Source organism: Lepidochelys olivacea (genome assembly GCF_965140295.1).
Source record: "Lepidochelys olivacea isolate rLepOli2 genome assembly, chromosome: 2".
In the NCBI taxonomy this organism is placed as follows: domain Eukaryota; kingdom Metazoa; phylum Chordata; order Testudines; family Cheloniidae; genus Lepidochelys; species Lepidochelys olivacea.
In genome coordinates, this window is record NC_140412.1 from 122,068,510 (window position 1) to 122,086,545 (window position 18,036).

Below are 18,036 nucleotides of genomic sequence, written 5' to 3' on the forward strand. Positions count from 1 at the left end.
TGGATTCATGCAATGTAAGTCTCATTTACACTAGACACAATCACAGCTATATATTGATGATGATGCAAAATGATGTGTAAAGATGCAGCATCCGTTCAGGGGGTAGCAAGGATGAATGGTTTTCAACAGAGTTTGGAACATTAGTGTGAGTTTATCACTGCTGTGGCTTTTGACGTTAAAGGAAAATAGCACTCATTTTGCTCACTATCCTGTACTGCAAGTTCACAGTGTGAGAAGCATTTATATCACCCCATAATGTTATCAGATCACTAGCAATTGAAAAGTGCTTGGGGGTGGCGTGCATCATTTTGCTGAGGAAGACCGTCAGTAATTTGTGATGCAAGCCACAAGAGCTGCAAACAAGAGAGAGAGTTTCTAGCCTGTTCTCTTACTGGCTTAACTACTGCAAAAATACATGTTCTAGTTAATCATTCAAATGAGTTTTCTGCAATATTAAACTATAAAGCTTCTTTTTTTCTGACCATCAAGCCCGGCAGCAACTGGTTTTACTATTTCTGAGACTGCTTCTATCCTGGTAGTGTTATAAAAAGTGGACCAAATACTGATCTCATTTAGATCCGTGAAACTGCTATTTTATGGGTCCAACCAAAAGCAGAATTTAACTCAGTGTCTTAGCTCAGTAACATACAGAAGCTGCTACCAAAAAGCATCTGAAAGGTAATAATTTTAATAAAAAACTTCAGCTTCTGTTGCAATATTCAGATCATCACATGGTCACCGAGCACTGTTAAGTTGCTGTGGTAAACACATGGCTACAGGTTCTTTTTAAATATAATTTTATGTTCAGTCTTTTTCATTTTGTTTTTTTTACTATACTCATGACTCAATATAGATTTTCCTCACTCATAACTTACATAGTATTCACCACATGTAACAAATTGAGAAGCTACCAGTATCTTGCTTAAAAGAACAGAGTCTGGGGTTGATAATCAGGATGCATTTAGTTCTAATCCCAACTCTGCCACTAGCTGCCTTCCACCTTGGGCAAGTCACTTTATTTCTCTGCCTCATCTGTAAAATGGAAATAATAATTTCTAACTCATATTGGCACTGAGGCTTAACGAGAGAACTTTTGTCCTACAGTACGTGAACATGTAAAGAACTGTATTGTCCCAACCCTTTCAGATACTGTTACTGAGCACTCTTAACAGCCATTGAGTGCCCTCACTTCCCATTGACTTTCCACTGATTAGCACCTCAAAGTAATTACTATGTAGTATTATTTCTAGAGTTGTCTATGTGCACAAATGGATGTTGTTTTCCTCTCTACAATCAAGCTTAGGGCCAGATCCTCAGATGATTTAAATCAATGTAGTTCCCATAAGCTGGCCCTTATATTTATTGACCTAGGAAAGGTGCTGCTGTTTGGGGACAACTTGGGAGCAAAGCTAACTGGATGCTGCATCTTAACACCTTCTTCCTTCATCCCGTTGCTTCTACTCGACCCTGTTCTCTGGTTACACCTGCAGTAACTACAGCCATCTCTGCCCATCTATGAAGACACAGCTGAATGCAATTACCCCTGCTAGTAAAGTGCCCTTTGCACCCAAACTTGTTCTCAAGCACAGGAATTCACAGTTTCCAAATGAAATCTCGAAAGCGATATACAACAAAACCATCAATAAGCAAACACACAGACGGCTTACTCATTCAGACAGTTATTTAAAATCCATTTTCTTAAGCTAGTGTGAAATCAAAAATTATGTGTTAAACAAATGAATAATTTAATATAGCAATCTATAGCTGGTACTTATCATGTAGTAAAGAAAACAACGAACCAGAATTGAAAAGAAAACAAGACAGCATGCTGTTCAAAGTGTAATGAGACAGAATTGTCCTTTCGAAAACTCTATGAAAGAAGTTGTGTCAGTATTATTTTACTAAAATTTCAACAGCTGGAAAACAAATGAATATCTCTAACAACATTTTATAAGACACTTTTATTAGCACTAATGATTATTAATAGTTATTTAAGCCATTTGTTATTAAGCATAGTGAAAGCAATGTACAGGGGGCATTTTGCCTCATTGTCTCACATTCAACTGCAGAAATTAAATGTATTTTATCAATGTTAAAACACTGACAACGGTGCTGTTATTTTCCCCACACTATACCATGAGGACCAAATTGTACCTCTAGCTGCACATACATGGCATTAAAGGGAGCTAAACACTCACATTTGAGAGTAGGGTTTTTTAAAAAAATACAGCTGTTTGGGTGTCCCCCCCGCACAGATGTACATAACTTGGTTGCTGTAAATTTAACAGACTGCAAAAAACACAGCTGTTACAAAATACATTTTTGTTCAATAACTATGGGATGATAATTAAATCAATACAAACTGGCACGTGCAAATGAGACTGTAAACAACTTGGGGCAGGACAAATGTGTCCTAATTTGTCTGAAGAGTTCCCCCTAACAGTTTTATGAATAAAGGATCACTTGATCTCTTGAAGTTCTTGTTGAATTCATGACAGTAGAAGTTATGGTCTTTGAAGGTGAATCTGCAACCATGCTTTGGGTCGGATCCTAATCTGCAACATACAGTGCTCATTGCAAGATACACTAAGTATAAATAAATAAATCCATTACTCCATTTGCACACATGAACATAATAGCACATCAGTGATGTAGGCTACACTACCATTTCCCTTCATATTTCACATTGGTGCTCTGTTGCTGGTGCAGCTTCATCAGCAATAGAAGCATGAGTGTAAATCAACAGCAGGTGAGATAAAATACATGTCATCTTCACTGATAGCAGATCCAGATGATTTTGGGTTAAAACCCCATCAGCCTGATTACATCACAGCTTCCACCATTGCCACAACTGACAGAGGTGCACTGCTGACAGTGCGTTGGTAGAAAATTTAAAAATGCTAGCATAACCAAGACTTTGGAATCTGGCTTTTACCTTGTATTTTAGCATCTGAGTGAAAGTCACGTCCCTGGAGTGCATTTACAATATTAGGGGCCACATTGGATCTGGCCCCACACACATGCACAAATGAAGGAGAGAACAAAAAGCGCTCCTCTCCCCTACACTGCACCCTTAAATGGTTTAGAGCAGCAGTTCTCAAACTGTGGGTCAGGGCCCCAAAGTGGGTTGCAGCCCCATTTTAATGGGGTCTCCAGGAACAGCATTAGACTCGCTGGGACCCAGGGCTGGTACCCTTGGGCTCCGCCTCCTCTCCCCCCACCAGGGGCAGTAGGGCTCAGGCTCTGGCCCCCTTTCTCCTCCCACCCAAGATCATGTAGTAATTTTGTCGTCAGAACAGGGTGGTGGTGCACTGAAGTTTGAGAACCCCTGGTTTAGAGCCAATCTCAGCCTTGGGGTTATGGAGCTCCAAAAGTGTTTTAGACTGATGTTGACAGTGGTACTAGCCTCCCAAAGTGGGTGGAGAATATTGGGGTCCCATAGCTTTCACATGTGTATGTGTGCGTACCCAAAAGAGGGCGTGGTGGTAGTGAACTCTGTTCTCTGTAAAAGAGTGTAGCGGAGACCACAATCCCCTATCATCACTGGAGAAATTGTGGCTGACTCCGACTCAGTGCAATCCCTCTACACCCTGCTAATACGGGTCTGTTTCTTTAAGGTACTCTCTAGCTCTTTATTATTATTATTCAGGGGCATGCATGTTCTTTATTCCCCAGAAACACCAAATGCCACCAGCTGAATTTCATATTAAAGCAGGTAATGGTTATAAGACTATAGTCACACAGTTATTTTAGTATAATTATAAAGATTCAAAATTACATGCAAGTTACATAAAAAACACTAAGGAAAAAACAACACAATACTGGCCCTGAACTGTGTCAGTGAAATTTCATCATTTCCGTTTTAGCCTGCTGCTTTTAGTCTGATCACTGAATTGTTTATCATACGAAATGCTCGCAGTGTCGAGGCTCTTGCGCGCAGTCAGAGCAGCGAAACATCATATGAATTCTAGCTTTACGGAGAGGTGTTCTAGTAACTTTCACATTTATTTTGCACAGACAAAGGAGAATTGTGACTGACAATAAGCAGCTGACAGGCCAAAATCCTGATTTCCCTTGCTTAGATTTTATTCAGTACTTCCACAGACAAACTCCCACTGATGGCAGTGGGAGTTTATTTGAGTTAGGACTACGTATGATGATTGAGTCACAGATTCCAAGTCCAGAAGGAGCCGTTCTGATCATCTAGTCTGACCTCCTGTATAGCACAGGCCACAGAATATCCCCAAAATAATTCCTAGAGCAGATCATCTTAAAAAAACATCCAATTGTGATTTTAAAATGGTCAGTGATGGATTGCATGACCCTTGGGAAATTGTTCCAATGGCTAATTACTCTCATTGTTAAAAAATTATGCCTTATTTCCTGTCTGAATTCTTTTAGCTTCAACTTCCAGCCACTGGATTGTGTTATACCTTTCTCTGCTAGTCTGAAGAGCCCACTGTTAAATATTTGTTCCCTGTATAGATACTTACAGACTGTAATCAAGTGACCCACTAACCTTCTCTTTAAGCTAAACAGATTGAGCTCTTGACACTATCACGGTAAGTATAAGGTATGCTTTCTAATCCTTAATTGGGCCTAAAGATTTGGCCCTAAGATTTTAAACAGGAGGTCGGAGCAGTCAAAATGGGACAGTGCTTTCTAGGTTCTTCCTTTATTGTACTGTGGTAGTAATGTTGCTGTATGTATGCAAGTATTTGCAGCATGCAATACAGCACACTAGCTTTCACTCAGAGTATATATGAGTATATATAAATTAAGAGTATATAAAATGAAACAGCTTTTGAACTCTGAACAAAATTGGATTTCTGTAACTGGCTGTCAAGGATGTCATATGCATGCTGTCCAACAAATGTATGCATCTGACTCTTTCCTTGAAATTTTATATACAAACATCACTTCATAAGCGCAAAGATATGACAGTCATTACGTGGGGATTATTGCCATTCTAATGTTAAACTCAGTTGACCTTTACCCTTCTGCCTTGTAACAAGATATGCCATTATTTCAAGAAAAATATACTGGGCTGTGTTGACATGTTGCTTAATTAGAAACTTAGTAGTCACAAAAAAAAAAATCCAAAGCCACAACAATATGTCAGTAAAGTAAAATAATAAAGATACTTTGGATTTATCTAGTCTTTAACCCAAAAAGCACTATATAAAATTAAGTGTCATTATCTCCATTTTACAGATGGGACAACTGAGGCTCAGGCTGTTTAGGTGACTAGCCCATGGTCACACACTGTTGAGAATAGAGTACAGGTAGCCTGACTCCCAGTCCCCTCTTCTAGCCATGTATCAGAACAGCTTGGAATCTGGAGAAGCAACAGAAAATATTTAAAAAAATTTTTTTGCGATCTTTTAAATAAGCCATTTCCTAGAAGCAAACAGTACACTCTATGTTGTGAGGATTAGGGGGCCGATTCTCCACCCACAAACTAGTTTTGCACCAGTGTAATTCTAGTGACAACAAGGAAGTTAGCCAGTTGCACTGGCATAAATCCAAAGTAACTGATTTGAAGTCGTTCTCTACTGAAGTCAAGGGCTTAATTCTGCATTTACACTAGAGATGAGAATCTGGGTGTCCTGATAACAAAACATCCTCGTTTGTTTTTAACTCAACTGAACTTAAAACAGTACCAATGTGATGTGCTAGGAAATACCAAAGGCAGTCCTGTATGCAGCATACTCTACTCTAAAGGCATCCTGCGTACACTGAGAGCTTGTCTGTGAGACTGTTAATACACTGGCGTAGCTTCTTTAACTTTAGTGGGGTTAGTCCTTGTTGACTCCACTGTCAGAGTATAATCAGTTTTAAATGTACAGCCAGCTGTTTTTTAAAAGCAATTTGAGGTTTCAATCTCAAATCAACTCCAACTACCGTTGTAACGCAGGGATCTTCTGCTTGCTGGGCTGAGATGAGAAAGAGCCAATGTTATTTAAACCCCAAAGATCTCTCACTAGCTAAATCAAGAAAGCAAAGACAAGACAGATAATATTCTGAACGCAAACTAGCATAGCAATCTCAGACACAGATTACATGGTGTTCTGGCAGAGACACGTTCCTGTGAACTGCAGCAGTTGTTTTCCTCTTTTGAAAGCTGAAGCAAGAAAAAGTAGCTCAGTAATGCTGGAACTTTTCCTGCAGCTAAAGTGGTCTTGGTCCACTTAGTAAAAGCCTCAAGTCATCACAAGGTCAAAGCACCAGAACTGCTGATATCTCCAAATCTCTTACCAGCAGTAACCACACAGCAGCTTTTCTGCAAATAAACAAACCAAGAATCTAGTTAATTCAGCAATATACTTTCAATACAATTATTTGGTCCAATTCCCTAGGAACATCACAGGTGGTTTCTTTGTGTGACAGAGAGAAAGCAATGCAGAATCTGACTGCTTACAAAGAGTCCCCCCTCCCCGCCAGTACCTCAGATTGTGAAAGATCATTTAATGCTATTTACAACATAAAAAAGACTAGGTCTCTTTGTTCAATGAAAAAAAAAATTCAGGAGGTTTCTCATGAAATGCAACAACGCTGTCATTTTGTCACTGCTGTCATATGGGATGGGAGTCTGTGATTATCTCCATTTGCTTGTACAATCACATCAAACATTTACCATACCATGCTTAAATCAATTGCCACATGAATCTGTTATCATGGATTAAATAAGGCAACCCCAAAGATTGTGTTCTAAAAACAAAACACAGTAACGACTGAGTCCACTTGTGGAGTAAATTGAAAAACTCATTTTTTAAAAACCATCTCCTCCTGTAAGGTAGACTGCAAGTTAGCTACTATTTATAAAGCATTAAAAAGTGTATTTGAAAATTTTATTTTCTTTTTCACTGGACTGGCCATCAATAATCAAGGTTATCTCAAACTTGATTTTTTTTCCTCAGACAGATAATTGCTTTCTTGTAATAAAAATATTTTTCAATGTGTGGCTGTTGCCCAGATGGGACAGAATCTCAGCTGATGTAAATTGGCATCGCTCCAGTGATATGAGGATCAGTAGAAAGAGGGTCCAACATGTCCCTCCCCAATATTTGGTGTGACTACATTAGCATACTAAGAAACCATGTGGCTTTGGCAGCTCAGGAAAGGAGATATCAAATGCAAGTGACAGTGAATCATAATAGATTAAGAATTTTATAGCCCCGCTGAACAATGATAGTTTTTTTTACAAAACACATTGGAAACAAAAGCGAACATCAATTATAGACTGGCTCTTAAGAGATGGATGATAATACCCTTAACAATTAGCACAAACAATGAAAAGTGGTACCATTTTTATTTTGGTATCTCAGTCATTATTCATGGTGCAATGCTAAAAGGAAGTGGTTATTACGATGCATGGCTTCTCAGCTTTCTTCATACCATGATCCACAACCAGTCATCCTCAGATCTGTCCCCAAATCATTTGCACTGGTTCCCACAGTGCTTCAAAGGAAGCACCAGTCCTATGGTAGTTCATAAGAGATGCTGTGGGAATTGGTGCAGTGGTGTATTGGGGGATGGGGGGGGTTCTGCCATCTGAGAAAGTGGTTAAGTAAATTTCAAAGTGGCTGAGTGAATACGCTTCAGCCAAAGACCAGAGACAGAAAATTAGAGCAGACTTGTGTCGCCCTGGCCCCCTTAGGGGAGGCAACCTCGTCAGCCTGAGAACCACTAATTAAGTGTTTGCCAATGGAAGGGCAAAGACAGTGATCCGGGAAAAAGGAAAGAGATGCCCTGTCTCAACTGTGCTGTTTGATACAGATTCCTCAACAGCACAAGGCAACTTCATCTAAGGCTAGATCCTCAGCTCAAGTAAATCAGCTTGGAACTATTGAAGTCAATGCAGCTACACCAATTAAACCAGTTGAGGACACGGCCCATAGCCTTTTGTTAAGAAATTACTATACAAGCATATTTCTATCCCTTTTTAAACCAGACGTACAACCATTATATATGAAACCAAAAGCTTCCAGCACATTTATTGGGTGAAAACCTGGTTCTATTACAGTCAATGAGAGTTTTACCATTGACTTCAATGGAGCCAGGATTTCACCCACTGAGTTTGCCGTATGTGCAGTTTCATATATAAACTATGATTTTTTTCGCACTGTTCCTCCCTTTCACACTGTTGCGATGGTCATAATCAATAGAGCAAGCCTATAGTTTGGTGCTTTGGTGACAGACTGCTTGCCAAACAGTTGTGCAGATGGTGCCGGTGAGTAAATCTTCCAGCAATATTAACTGTGGCCATTTCTCGTATTCCACTGATACCTTCTATAGATGTTGCAACATTTATTTCTGAAGAGAAACAAGGGGACTTGAAACAAACCTTCCATTTGGCAGCTTTCTTGGAAAGGTCATTGAGCCATGGGTGCTTCAGACTCTGAGTGGCACTTAGCCTTCCTCTAGAAAAAAGGAGACAACATTATTGGAAGAGTTAGTTGAGCTTCATCATCTCTTACCTGTGCTGAATATAATGCACACATATATATATTATATTCAGCACAGGTATATATATATATATATATACACAGACTGGCTCTATAGCAAAACACTGCAAACACCTGCCTATTTAATACAGCTACTTTTTAAACAAGTACGAGTATGCACAGAGAAACTATAGCAGGGAGGTCGGAGTGGAGGAAATCTCTATGAGGTTCTCCATGGGGGAAAGGGGTTTCCCCAACATATAAGGGGCAATAGGATCCAGCCATTCATGAGGAGGTCCAGGCTTCATGCAGCTCTACGCCATGACAGCCTCTTCCCCATATTCATGGCTTCACTGCAGCCATATCAATAGGGGTACAAATGATCCTGATATCCCTCTAGAGGTGTACCTAAAAGTGTAACATTCTTAATTTTGACTCTCCCTCTATCCCTTCATATTTACTTTAAAAAAATTTTCCATCAGAATGTGTTTTGTACCTCCCAGTACATCTGTGGATATTTCTAAGTATTGGAATAAGCTCATGGACACCTGAGACTGCACATTTGTCTCTAGAGCAGCTCAGAAAATTTCCATGCAAATGAAAAAATGACAAATAAAATGTTTGTGAATTTCTTCCATTTTCTGACCAGCTCTGGTTGTCACAATGGGAACTTCAGCAGCAGGGAAAGAACTCAGATCCTCTGGCTTTAAAAGCACAGGGCTCTACCAGTTGAGCTCAAGGAAGAGACCCTGACCTACTAATGACAGTTCTGATTTTGAACAGGCCTGATTCTGTTCAATAGAAGGCACCACTGACACCTATATGCTAGACTCAGTACATTACAGTAATTTTATTTACTTTCATTTTTCTGCTACGTTTTCGTTGCCCTTTTAATGACTTTTGTTGCTTACATGCAGATAACAAGCCTAAAGAAAAGCAGAACAAAGATGTATTGTGCTCCAAATGCTGCATAAATGTAGGAATCCATTTTAAAGGCTCAAACTTTTGAATCCTAAATGTATGGCAGCCTCAGGTATCTTCTTCTGAGGCTTTTCTGTTTTGGGTTATGAAACCACATGGTTCAGCCTCACCCAATGATGAGATAGTCAATAGCTTTTAACCTCCAAAACCTACTGACTAGTTAAGTTAAAAACTACTTTAAATCAAAATGACCCTGTTGCAGCCAAATGGAATGTTTAGAGCAAGGTAAGGGATGCTCCTATTGAGATTAGCACTGAGCTGGCCAGCCCCAAACACACTGAAGTTGGAGAGGGTCTGATGGTCCCCTGAAGGTTGTTTAAGGTAAATGATGTGTCCTGGCAGGAATTCCATGTTCTGTTAGGAGGTGGGAAGGTGTCAGAAGGGAAAGGGCGGGATTGACCTTTAAAAAGATTTCATGCAGGACCCCAAGTGAACCTGAAGAGATTTTAAAAGCCAAACCTGCCCAGTTTGTTTGGAAACTGAAAGAAAGTTAGCAAACTTTGCACAACCGGTGTTTAATGGTTTGTTGTAATCTATCTGTTATTTTGCTAACAAATCGATCCATTCAACAATGTACAGTAACCAACATCATGGGTACTTCTTCACACAGACATGCAAGAGCCAGTGAACACACACAGAAACATGCCAGCCTTAAAAAATAAACAAAAGCAAACAAATGTTTAGATATCACAATTACACATAATTGAGCAGCAGGACAGACTCAAGTACAGAAGAAGAGAATCTCAGAATAAATAACGAGGTAACAAGAACAAAAAAGCACTGGCAGATCTGCAAAGAACAAGAATATTTAAACTTGGAGACCTGCTTGTGTAGTCCGCAATGGAGTTTATGGTCTGATAACCAAGGATGTTTTAAGGATGAAGTTGCACTCATTCTCCAGCTAAAGGAAAAACAGAACACTAGTAAGTGATACATAGAGGATCTTAGGATTCAACAGTTATGCCCTAGCCAGTGGTGTGTGCTGTTCATCCTTTTGGTATTGCGTGATGCTTTGTGCCAGATGGCAGCTGAACAATGGCAACTGGAAATGTTAACTCCTGTGAAAATACATTCATGTAATCTCAGGACACTGTGTGGAATTTAACAATATTCTACATAGGCAAAACAAAATCACAATGGCTACTGTGCTCATCAAGTGTAGCAGTACAAGTGACAGAGCATTTCTGGTGTTCTGTAATGTGTAGACACAAATGTAGATTTCAAAGGTATGGAATGGTGAGAATCTGAATACCTTTTTTCCTTGATTAGAAGCTTTGAGAGGAAGTCTTTGGCTTCTTCAGAAACATCTTGAAATTCCTCATTTTCGAAATCCCAGCTACAAGCCAGGATATTGTTGAGAGTCTCATTGTCATCGTCACCCAGAAAAGGAGACAATCCACTGAGCCTAAAGAATATTATATAGCATATGAAAAACACAGAATCATAGAAATATGTGGTTGGAAGGGAACTCAGGTGCTCATTTAGTCCATTCCCCTCCCCTTTCCCGCCACACACACACAGTAGTGGGATTAAGTAAACCAAGACCAGCCTTAACAGATGTTTGTGTAGCCTGTTCTTAAAAACCACCAATGATGAGGATTCCACAATCTCTTTGTCTAACCTTTTCCAGTGCTTAACTCTCACTATAGCTGCATAACCCACATCTTCACTACCAGCGTCTTCTTATCTGAATGGACATAGTTTATGTTAATTCTTCTGTGGTTCCTTCTTCCTACTCTTGATTTGTGATATTCTTTCTGGGATTGTTTCATTGTTCATGGTTGTTCTCCTAATCCCTCGCAGCAAGTTGCTGTCCATTAAGACCTGGTCTTGAGAGTTACCGTGTGCTGAGCACATTCAGAAGTCAATGGAAATATAGGGCACTCAGCGCTTTGCAGGATTAGGCCTTAACTCATTATAACTTTGTTGAGGTTGAATAAAACAAGTAAAAATAATCATGCACCTTTGAAGGGCAAAATGTTACTCTATGATCTGCACAGCAGTTCTCTTTTCTAAACTGTGGATCCCTATGCATATTCTGCACTCATTCAGCATGCGGAATTCCTACTGATGTCAACGGAAAATGCATGCACAGAATGAGTAAAAAGTGTTCACTTGAGATGTGTGATGTGACAGGAGAGAATTAAAATCAACAGGAGTTTTCCCCGAATAAAGACTTCAGAAGGGCAAACGAATTTGAAACCCAGATACAGCTTTTATCAATATTCCAGTTTAATAGCAAACGTCAGAAAGTCGATATAAATTACTGTGTGCACATTACAGATACAAGTCCTACTTACAGCATGTAGGCAATGACTCCTACGCTCCACATGTCCGTGGGAAAGGAGACAAAGTCATAGTTCACAACTTCAGGAGCGAGGAATTCTGGAGTGCCAAAGTTCACTTTAAGTTTTTCTCTGGGTTTATATCTAGATGAAGGAAACAGGGACAGTCAATACCCATTTCACGTCTAATACAACTTCTAACATTGATGCTTAGAATGTTGTAAGATTCAGAAAAGGACTGGACATTTGATATGGAAAACAAGAACAATCAGAGGTACAACAGTAAGGATGAAAATAAGTTTTTGTAAGAGAGAGAAATCTTCATGCTTCAGGGTATAAGATGATTTCTATGTAATAGGGTTAGAAAGAAACTTAGGTTTCACAGATTAATAGGGTGTGTCTACACTGCACCCTTCTTTCAGCAGCGTGTAGTGTACCTATACATGCAGTCCCCTAGTGCAGATAAAAACAGCTGCGTAGCCACTGAGGCACGGGTTAGGCAAGTAGAGTACAGAGACACCTGAAGGGTGAGGATATGTACCTTGCTACATGGCTCTCTACTCATAGGCGCTGGAGCACCCATGGGGAAAAATTGGTGCGTGCTCTGCACCCACCGGCACCGCACCGCCCCGCCCCACCCCGCCCCAGCTCACCTCCGCCTCCACCTCCTCCATGAGCGCGCCACGTGCCTGCTTTCTCCCCCTCCCTCCCAGTGCTTGCCGCTGTGAAACAGCTGCGGGGGGGAGGAGGGGAAACACGGCGTGCTCAGGGGAGGAGGCGGGGCTGGGGCAGGGATTTGAGGAGGGGTCCAATTGGGGCAGGGAGGGGGCAGAGACTTTGAGGGAAGGGGTTGGAATGGGGGTGGGGCTGGAGGGTGCGAGCACCCACCGATGCCATGAGAAGTTGGCGCCTGTGTCTCTACTCACCCAAGTCATGCCTCCCCATCTCCCCTCTATTTTTTAGCAGAGTAATGTCCTGCTGCTGGAGTCTTCCCCCGCTGCAGGAAAGCCCCTGCCAGAGCCTTTCCTCACTGCAGCGCATGGCTCCAGCAGCAGGGTGTCTAATGTAGATGTAGACATAAGGGCCAGTATGATAATATAGTGTGACCTTCTGCACATAACAGGCCGGAGAATTTCCATCGGTAATTCCTGCATCAAGCCCATGGTGAGGATGAGCTTGAGCATGTCTCTTAGAAAGACATCCAGTCTTAGTATAAGGACTTCAGGTTTTTCCATAATTGTGTACTGCAGGTTTCTTGTACCTTTCTTTGAAGCAGCTAGTACTGAAGACAACTTTGGAGACAGTATACTGGACTAGATGGACCACTGGTCTCGTCTATTATGGCCAACCCTCTTTAGACATACCAGCTGAGAACAGGTTTTAAACTAACATTTTTTACTCTACGTTCTTGTGTGAATATACCATACCACTATCCATTGTTTAATTTAAGGATGCTCATCACTAAAAGAGCCACCTTAAACTTGTTCCAAAGGTGGTCGGAAGCTATTATGCATCAGCTTCATCCTTCCAAAGGCATAACACTTTTGAGATTGTTTCCTATTTCATGTGTTATAATTAGCATGATTACATGTACATACCTTCTTGCCAATCCAAAATCAATAATTTTTATTTGATAAGCAGCTCGATTCACGCACAGGATATTCTCAGGCTGCCAGGAGGAAAGAGAAAACACACTTTTAAGAGAAATGACAAAGACAAACTGGATCTGTAGGGAACTGTAGCGGAATCAAAACTAAAAGCACTGCAAAGCATAAAATAAGCATCTCAGTGCTTTCGTCTCTGGGCAGGTTTCACTTTGTGGGTACTTCCTTCTGCAATCATGTGGCATTTGAGGTTTTGGACTCTGTGCCAGTACTGCTTTTTCTTCTCCAGGGCGTCTCAGTTTGATATAACGCAGCAGTTCAGAGAAAGGACTCATTAGTGGGAGGGCGAAGGAGCTTCCAAACAGGCTTCAGGATGTTGGCGTTGCGATTTTACAGCCCTTAATGAGCCAACATCAGAACTTTTTAAAAATGATTTTGCAGTGCTTTGAAGTTTATCTTTGTGCCCCAGATTTCTGAGTTCACTGCTGTTCTGGCAGCAACTGCCTGATGATACATCATACTAATCAAATCAGCTTTACGCTCTTCTCAGACATTTAGAGGTGGGATTCATAGGTTAAACCCTTCTGGATTTTCATAGGGCCAAATTCTGCTCTCTGTTTTACTGGCATAAATCCATTAGCATCAATGGAATTACTCCAGATTTATACCAGATGAAGAGCAGAATCTGGACCATTGTCTTTGAAGTATAAATGTCTACAATGTAATCTTATGTTCACTGCCAGCAGTTTTATAGCTACCCTGGTCTTGTTGCTGATGGTGTCCTCTTTGAAATAAAACAGGCCTAAACACTTAAGACATTAGTTATCCATTGTCACCATTATTAATTCACTTTGCATTTCACATTTTTTTAAAACATATTTCTCATAATGGAATTTCTGTGTCCCAGACACTGGCCCTGATGAGTCTCATTAATTCTTCCATTTTAACACCTTCATATCACAAAGTAATCTATGAGCAAGGAGAACTGGATAGAATCACCATTGATGGTCATTATGTGCCTGGAAGAGTTTCTGTTGAGAACTCCCTGGATGTTAGCATGCCTCCTTTTCTGCATTTTGAGTTCACATCAAAACTGTGCCAACTCTAAGAAATTAATCTCAATTAAGAGAGCAGATTTCTTGATTATAGGTTTCCAGGCTATGAATATTTACAAAGGAAAAGGGACTTGCTCTGGAATTGCAACTGACTTACACAAGTGTCTGTGAGATCCAAATATGCAATACTGTGCTTTAAATACATTGAAGATACAAGTATATTAACTTCCAGTTATTTAAGCAAATTACAAACCAAGAAAAACAAACTTCCAAACATGTTGTTTCCTTCTCCTTTGTTGTAAACCTGGCAATCATTAGTAAGTTTTATAGCTAGTCATAAAAATAAGGGCATTTAAGCATCTCTCTCTTATTCCTGCTCTCAACAGAGATAACTGACAAGTTTATTATTCAGCAAAAAACTTGGCCTTGGAGAGGGATAAAGATCTGCTGCAAATTTGTGTCCTAACTAGAGACACCTATTCAAGCACTGATGTTTTGAACTTGCCAATTAACCCATTAAAAATTAACTGGTCTCTGCATATATACTGTTAGACCAAAATTTGAAGCATTTGCTTTTTTTTTTTTTTTTAAATACACACACTAGTAGGAGCTTTTTTAAATTGATTAAAAGCAATATATCACCAATGATTTTTAATTTCATTTAATTTTTACCTCATTTTTTTAAAAAAATTGTCACTAACCACACCTTCCTTTGATGCTGTTCACGCTCATGAGTGGCAGTGAAATCTAGACATTAGAATAGGACACTGGGTTTTCATTGTCTCTGACCTGTCTTATGACTTGGGGCAAGCCACTTAATCCCTTTGTGTTTCATTTTCCCCACTGGTAAAATTGGGATAATCATGTTTACCTTTGTCACAGAGACACTGTGAGGTTGAATGAATTAATGTTTGCATGATGCCTTGAGATGCATGGGTGAAAGATGACACAGAAGTGCAAAATATTGTAGTCAGTAGCTGACTTGCTGGAAAATCATCCTCAAAAAGCTCAAGCCACAGGGCTTGATGAGATCTTCTCCAGATTCTGATCTCATTTACAGTGGCAAAAATCCAGAGTGATTTAATGGAAGTCAATGTGGTTAAAGTAAATTTACACTGATTTAACAGAGACCATGATATGCCATGGGAATCTACAGAACCTTAGGTGCCTTCGCTTAGGGAAATTAATTTCTATGGTAGAGGACAAGTTACTATTGCATAAAGCATGCATCTTGTTCTGTACCTTCAGGTCTAAATGAAGAATGTACATCTGATGCATGTATTGAATCCCTTGACAGATCTGTTTTGTGAACAAGATGGTATCCATCTCTGTCAAACTGTAGTTATCGTCAATAATTCGGTCAAACAATTCTCCTCCATCCACACTGCAGAGAGAAAAATGGTAGAACAGTCACTGAGTCCAAATTCATGTTTTGAAATTAATGCAGAAGATATACTGGAGACTGGTCCAAAATACCATTTTCCTGAGACTCTTTCACAGATGATCAAAGTGAGACTGACCCAAAATATGAAGTTTGTATGCTGATCTGAATTTCCCTAGAGTTCCCAATGGGGTTGGCTTCTACAAACTGGTTCAGCTCCATCCCGACCTGAACTTCCCCATGTTTGAGGGTGCCTGGATCCTGTCTACCAGCTTGGATCCAACTATCTTAGATGAATCCAAATCTAAAAGTTTGGACCTGAGCTCAATTTTCTGCTGTGTTAACATGGTTTTTGTGCCAGTGAAATCAGCGAAGTCATGTCAGCATAAAGCTGAGGCAATGCAGTTGAGAATCAGGCTCCTGGATCTAGATCCAAACCTCCCCAGACTTTGATGGATTTGGGATCCAAGATTCCAGTGTGAGCCCATCTCAACTCACAATGGAGATTTTTAAAATGTCATCCAAAATTCTAGAACACCCTCAGTTTAACACTAGATATTTTTTTTTTGCAGAATTTTAGCTTTTGCCATTTCTGAAGTATGCAGGCCAAATTCAGAAGCAAATCAAAGACTTAGTCTACACTACAAAGTTTTGCTGCCATAGGTATGATGGTTAGCAGTGTGAAAAAAATCAACCCCTCCCACCCCCAGCTGACGTCAGCAAATCCCCCAGTATAGATGCAACTATGCCGACAGAAGAGTGCTTTTGTCAGCCTAGCTACTGTTGTTGTGGGAGCTGGTGTAGCTACGCAGGTAGGAAAAGTCTTTATGCCACTTTATGTTGTGTCTGGACAAGAGGGCTTTGCTGGGATAGCTATACCGTAAAGGCTGTGTAGTCATGGGTGACGGATAATGGAGGTCAAAGGAAGCTAAGCCTCCCCAAACCTCCGCTAATGCTCCCCACTGCAGCCCTGGTCCCGGAGGCCTCCAGACTGCTCCGGGCACCACTGGGCCGGCTGGGGCTCAGGGCTGTTCTGGGAGCTGGCGGGGTTCAGGGCTGCTCCTGGCGCTGGCTGGGGTTCAGGGCTGCACCGGTAGGCCGGCCAGCATGATCGGGGGGGCAGGGAGGAGGGGTCAGAAGGGGCGGAGCAGGGTGGGGCCTTGGGAAGAAAAGGTGGGGCAGGGGGCTATCCTCCCTGAAGGGGGGGGTGCATGCGCTGCCCATGTCTGTAGTGTAGACAAGCCCTAAGTCTAAGAAAGTTCAGAAGAGTCCAAGCCAATATAACTTGCACCTTTTACCACCCTCCTCCATGTGCATGATACACCAAGTTTTGGCTTTCTCTAGAGTCTAGACAACCTCTACTTGATTCTACAGTGCTCTGCAGCTGCTTTGTGCTTCACCACCAATGTAGTCTGGCCCTCAAGATCAGCTTGAGGATCAGCTCAATGTAAGGGTAATCCTCAATGGCATAGAGCCAGCATGTATTTCTTGTCCTCTGGTAAGGCTGTGCATTCTCCTCACATAACTGGAGATTTACCAGGCCTGTTTTCATGGATGACAGACAATACCACCTAATGGAAATTACAGAGAACTACATCCCGTGGATCACTCATCTAAAGCGCTCTCTCTCTCTCCTTCTCTCTGTGGAGTTTGAGTGATGGTGTAACGAGTACGGTGCTTTAAATCATCATGACAGTATTGAACAAGGTTTATGAACGACTACTCAGGAAAACTCTTTCTTTCAATATGGTTTCCTGTGACTCAAACTTTTTCATATGCTTTTTTCACCCCTGAGAAGCTCCACTTCTACTTTCAGGAGAAATGGACATGGAATGCTGCACCCTCAGGAAAAGAGGGAAGAGCAAAAAAGGGAAAGAGAGAGATATACATACTATTCCATGACCAGAACAATGTCATTTTTGGATTCAAAGGCATCATACAGCTGGATAAGGTTCACGTGGTTCAACTGGTTCATGACATTGATTTCATTCTTTACTTCTTCCTGTGAAAAGAGTAAGGAATATTATACTTGAGGCTTTTATAGCAAACACCTAACACAATGGGATAGGGTCAGTGCTTGAATTGGGGGGGGCATGGGTAAATACATCTTTCCCACATGCTCACCTCTGCCCATTAACCCCAGCATTTTCCTTTAATGGCTGTTGTGGCGACAGGAATATTCATCCATGTTTAAGATCAGAAGGGACCATTAGATCATTTGGTCTGACCTCCTGTATAGCACAGGCCATATATGGCGATGTGACAGTCAGTGATAATGAGAAG

General features: G+C 40.9%; 1 protein-coding gene across 1 annotated transcript in view; it reads right to left on the minus strand.

Moving 5' to 3' along the window:
• Positions 1-1,952: 1,952 nt before the first annotated feature.
• Positions 1,953-18,036, minus strand: part of MYLK4 (myosin light chain kinase family member 4) — a 101,469-nt gene continuing 85,385 nt past the window's right edge. Inside the window, exons 7-14 of the mRNA XM_084620342.1 lie at positions 17,646-17,755; positions 15,615-15,756; positions 13,312-13,382; positions 11,729-11,857; positions 10,681-10,833; positions 10,251-10,329; positions 8,348-8,423; positions 1,953-6,283 (exon numbers count right to left, since the gene is read on the minus strand). Coding sequence (XP_084476468.1) covers positions 8,376-8,423; positions 10,251-10,329; positions 10,681-10,833; positions 11,729-11,857; positions 13,312-13,382; positions 15,615-15,756; positions 17,646-17,755 — 732 coding nt within the window. The 3' untranslated portion in view covers positions 1,953-6,283; positions 8,348-8,375. The remainder of the gene's footprint in view (positions 6,284-8,347; positions 8,424-10,250; positions 10,330-10,680; positions 10,834-11,728; positions 11,858-13,311; positions 13,383-15,614; positions 15,757-17,645; positions 17,756-18,036) is intronic.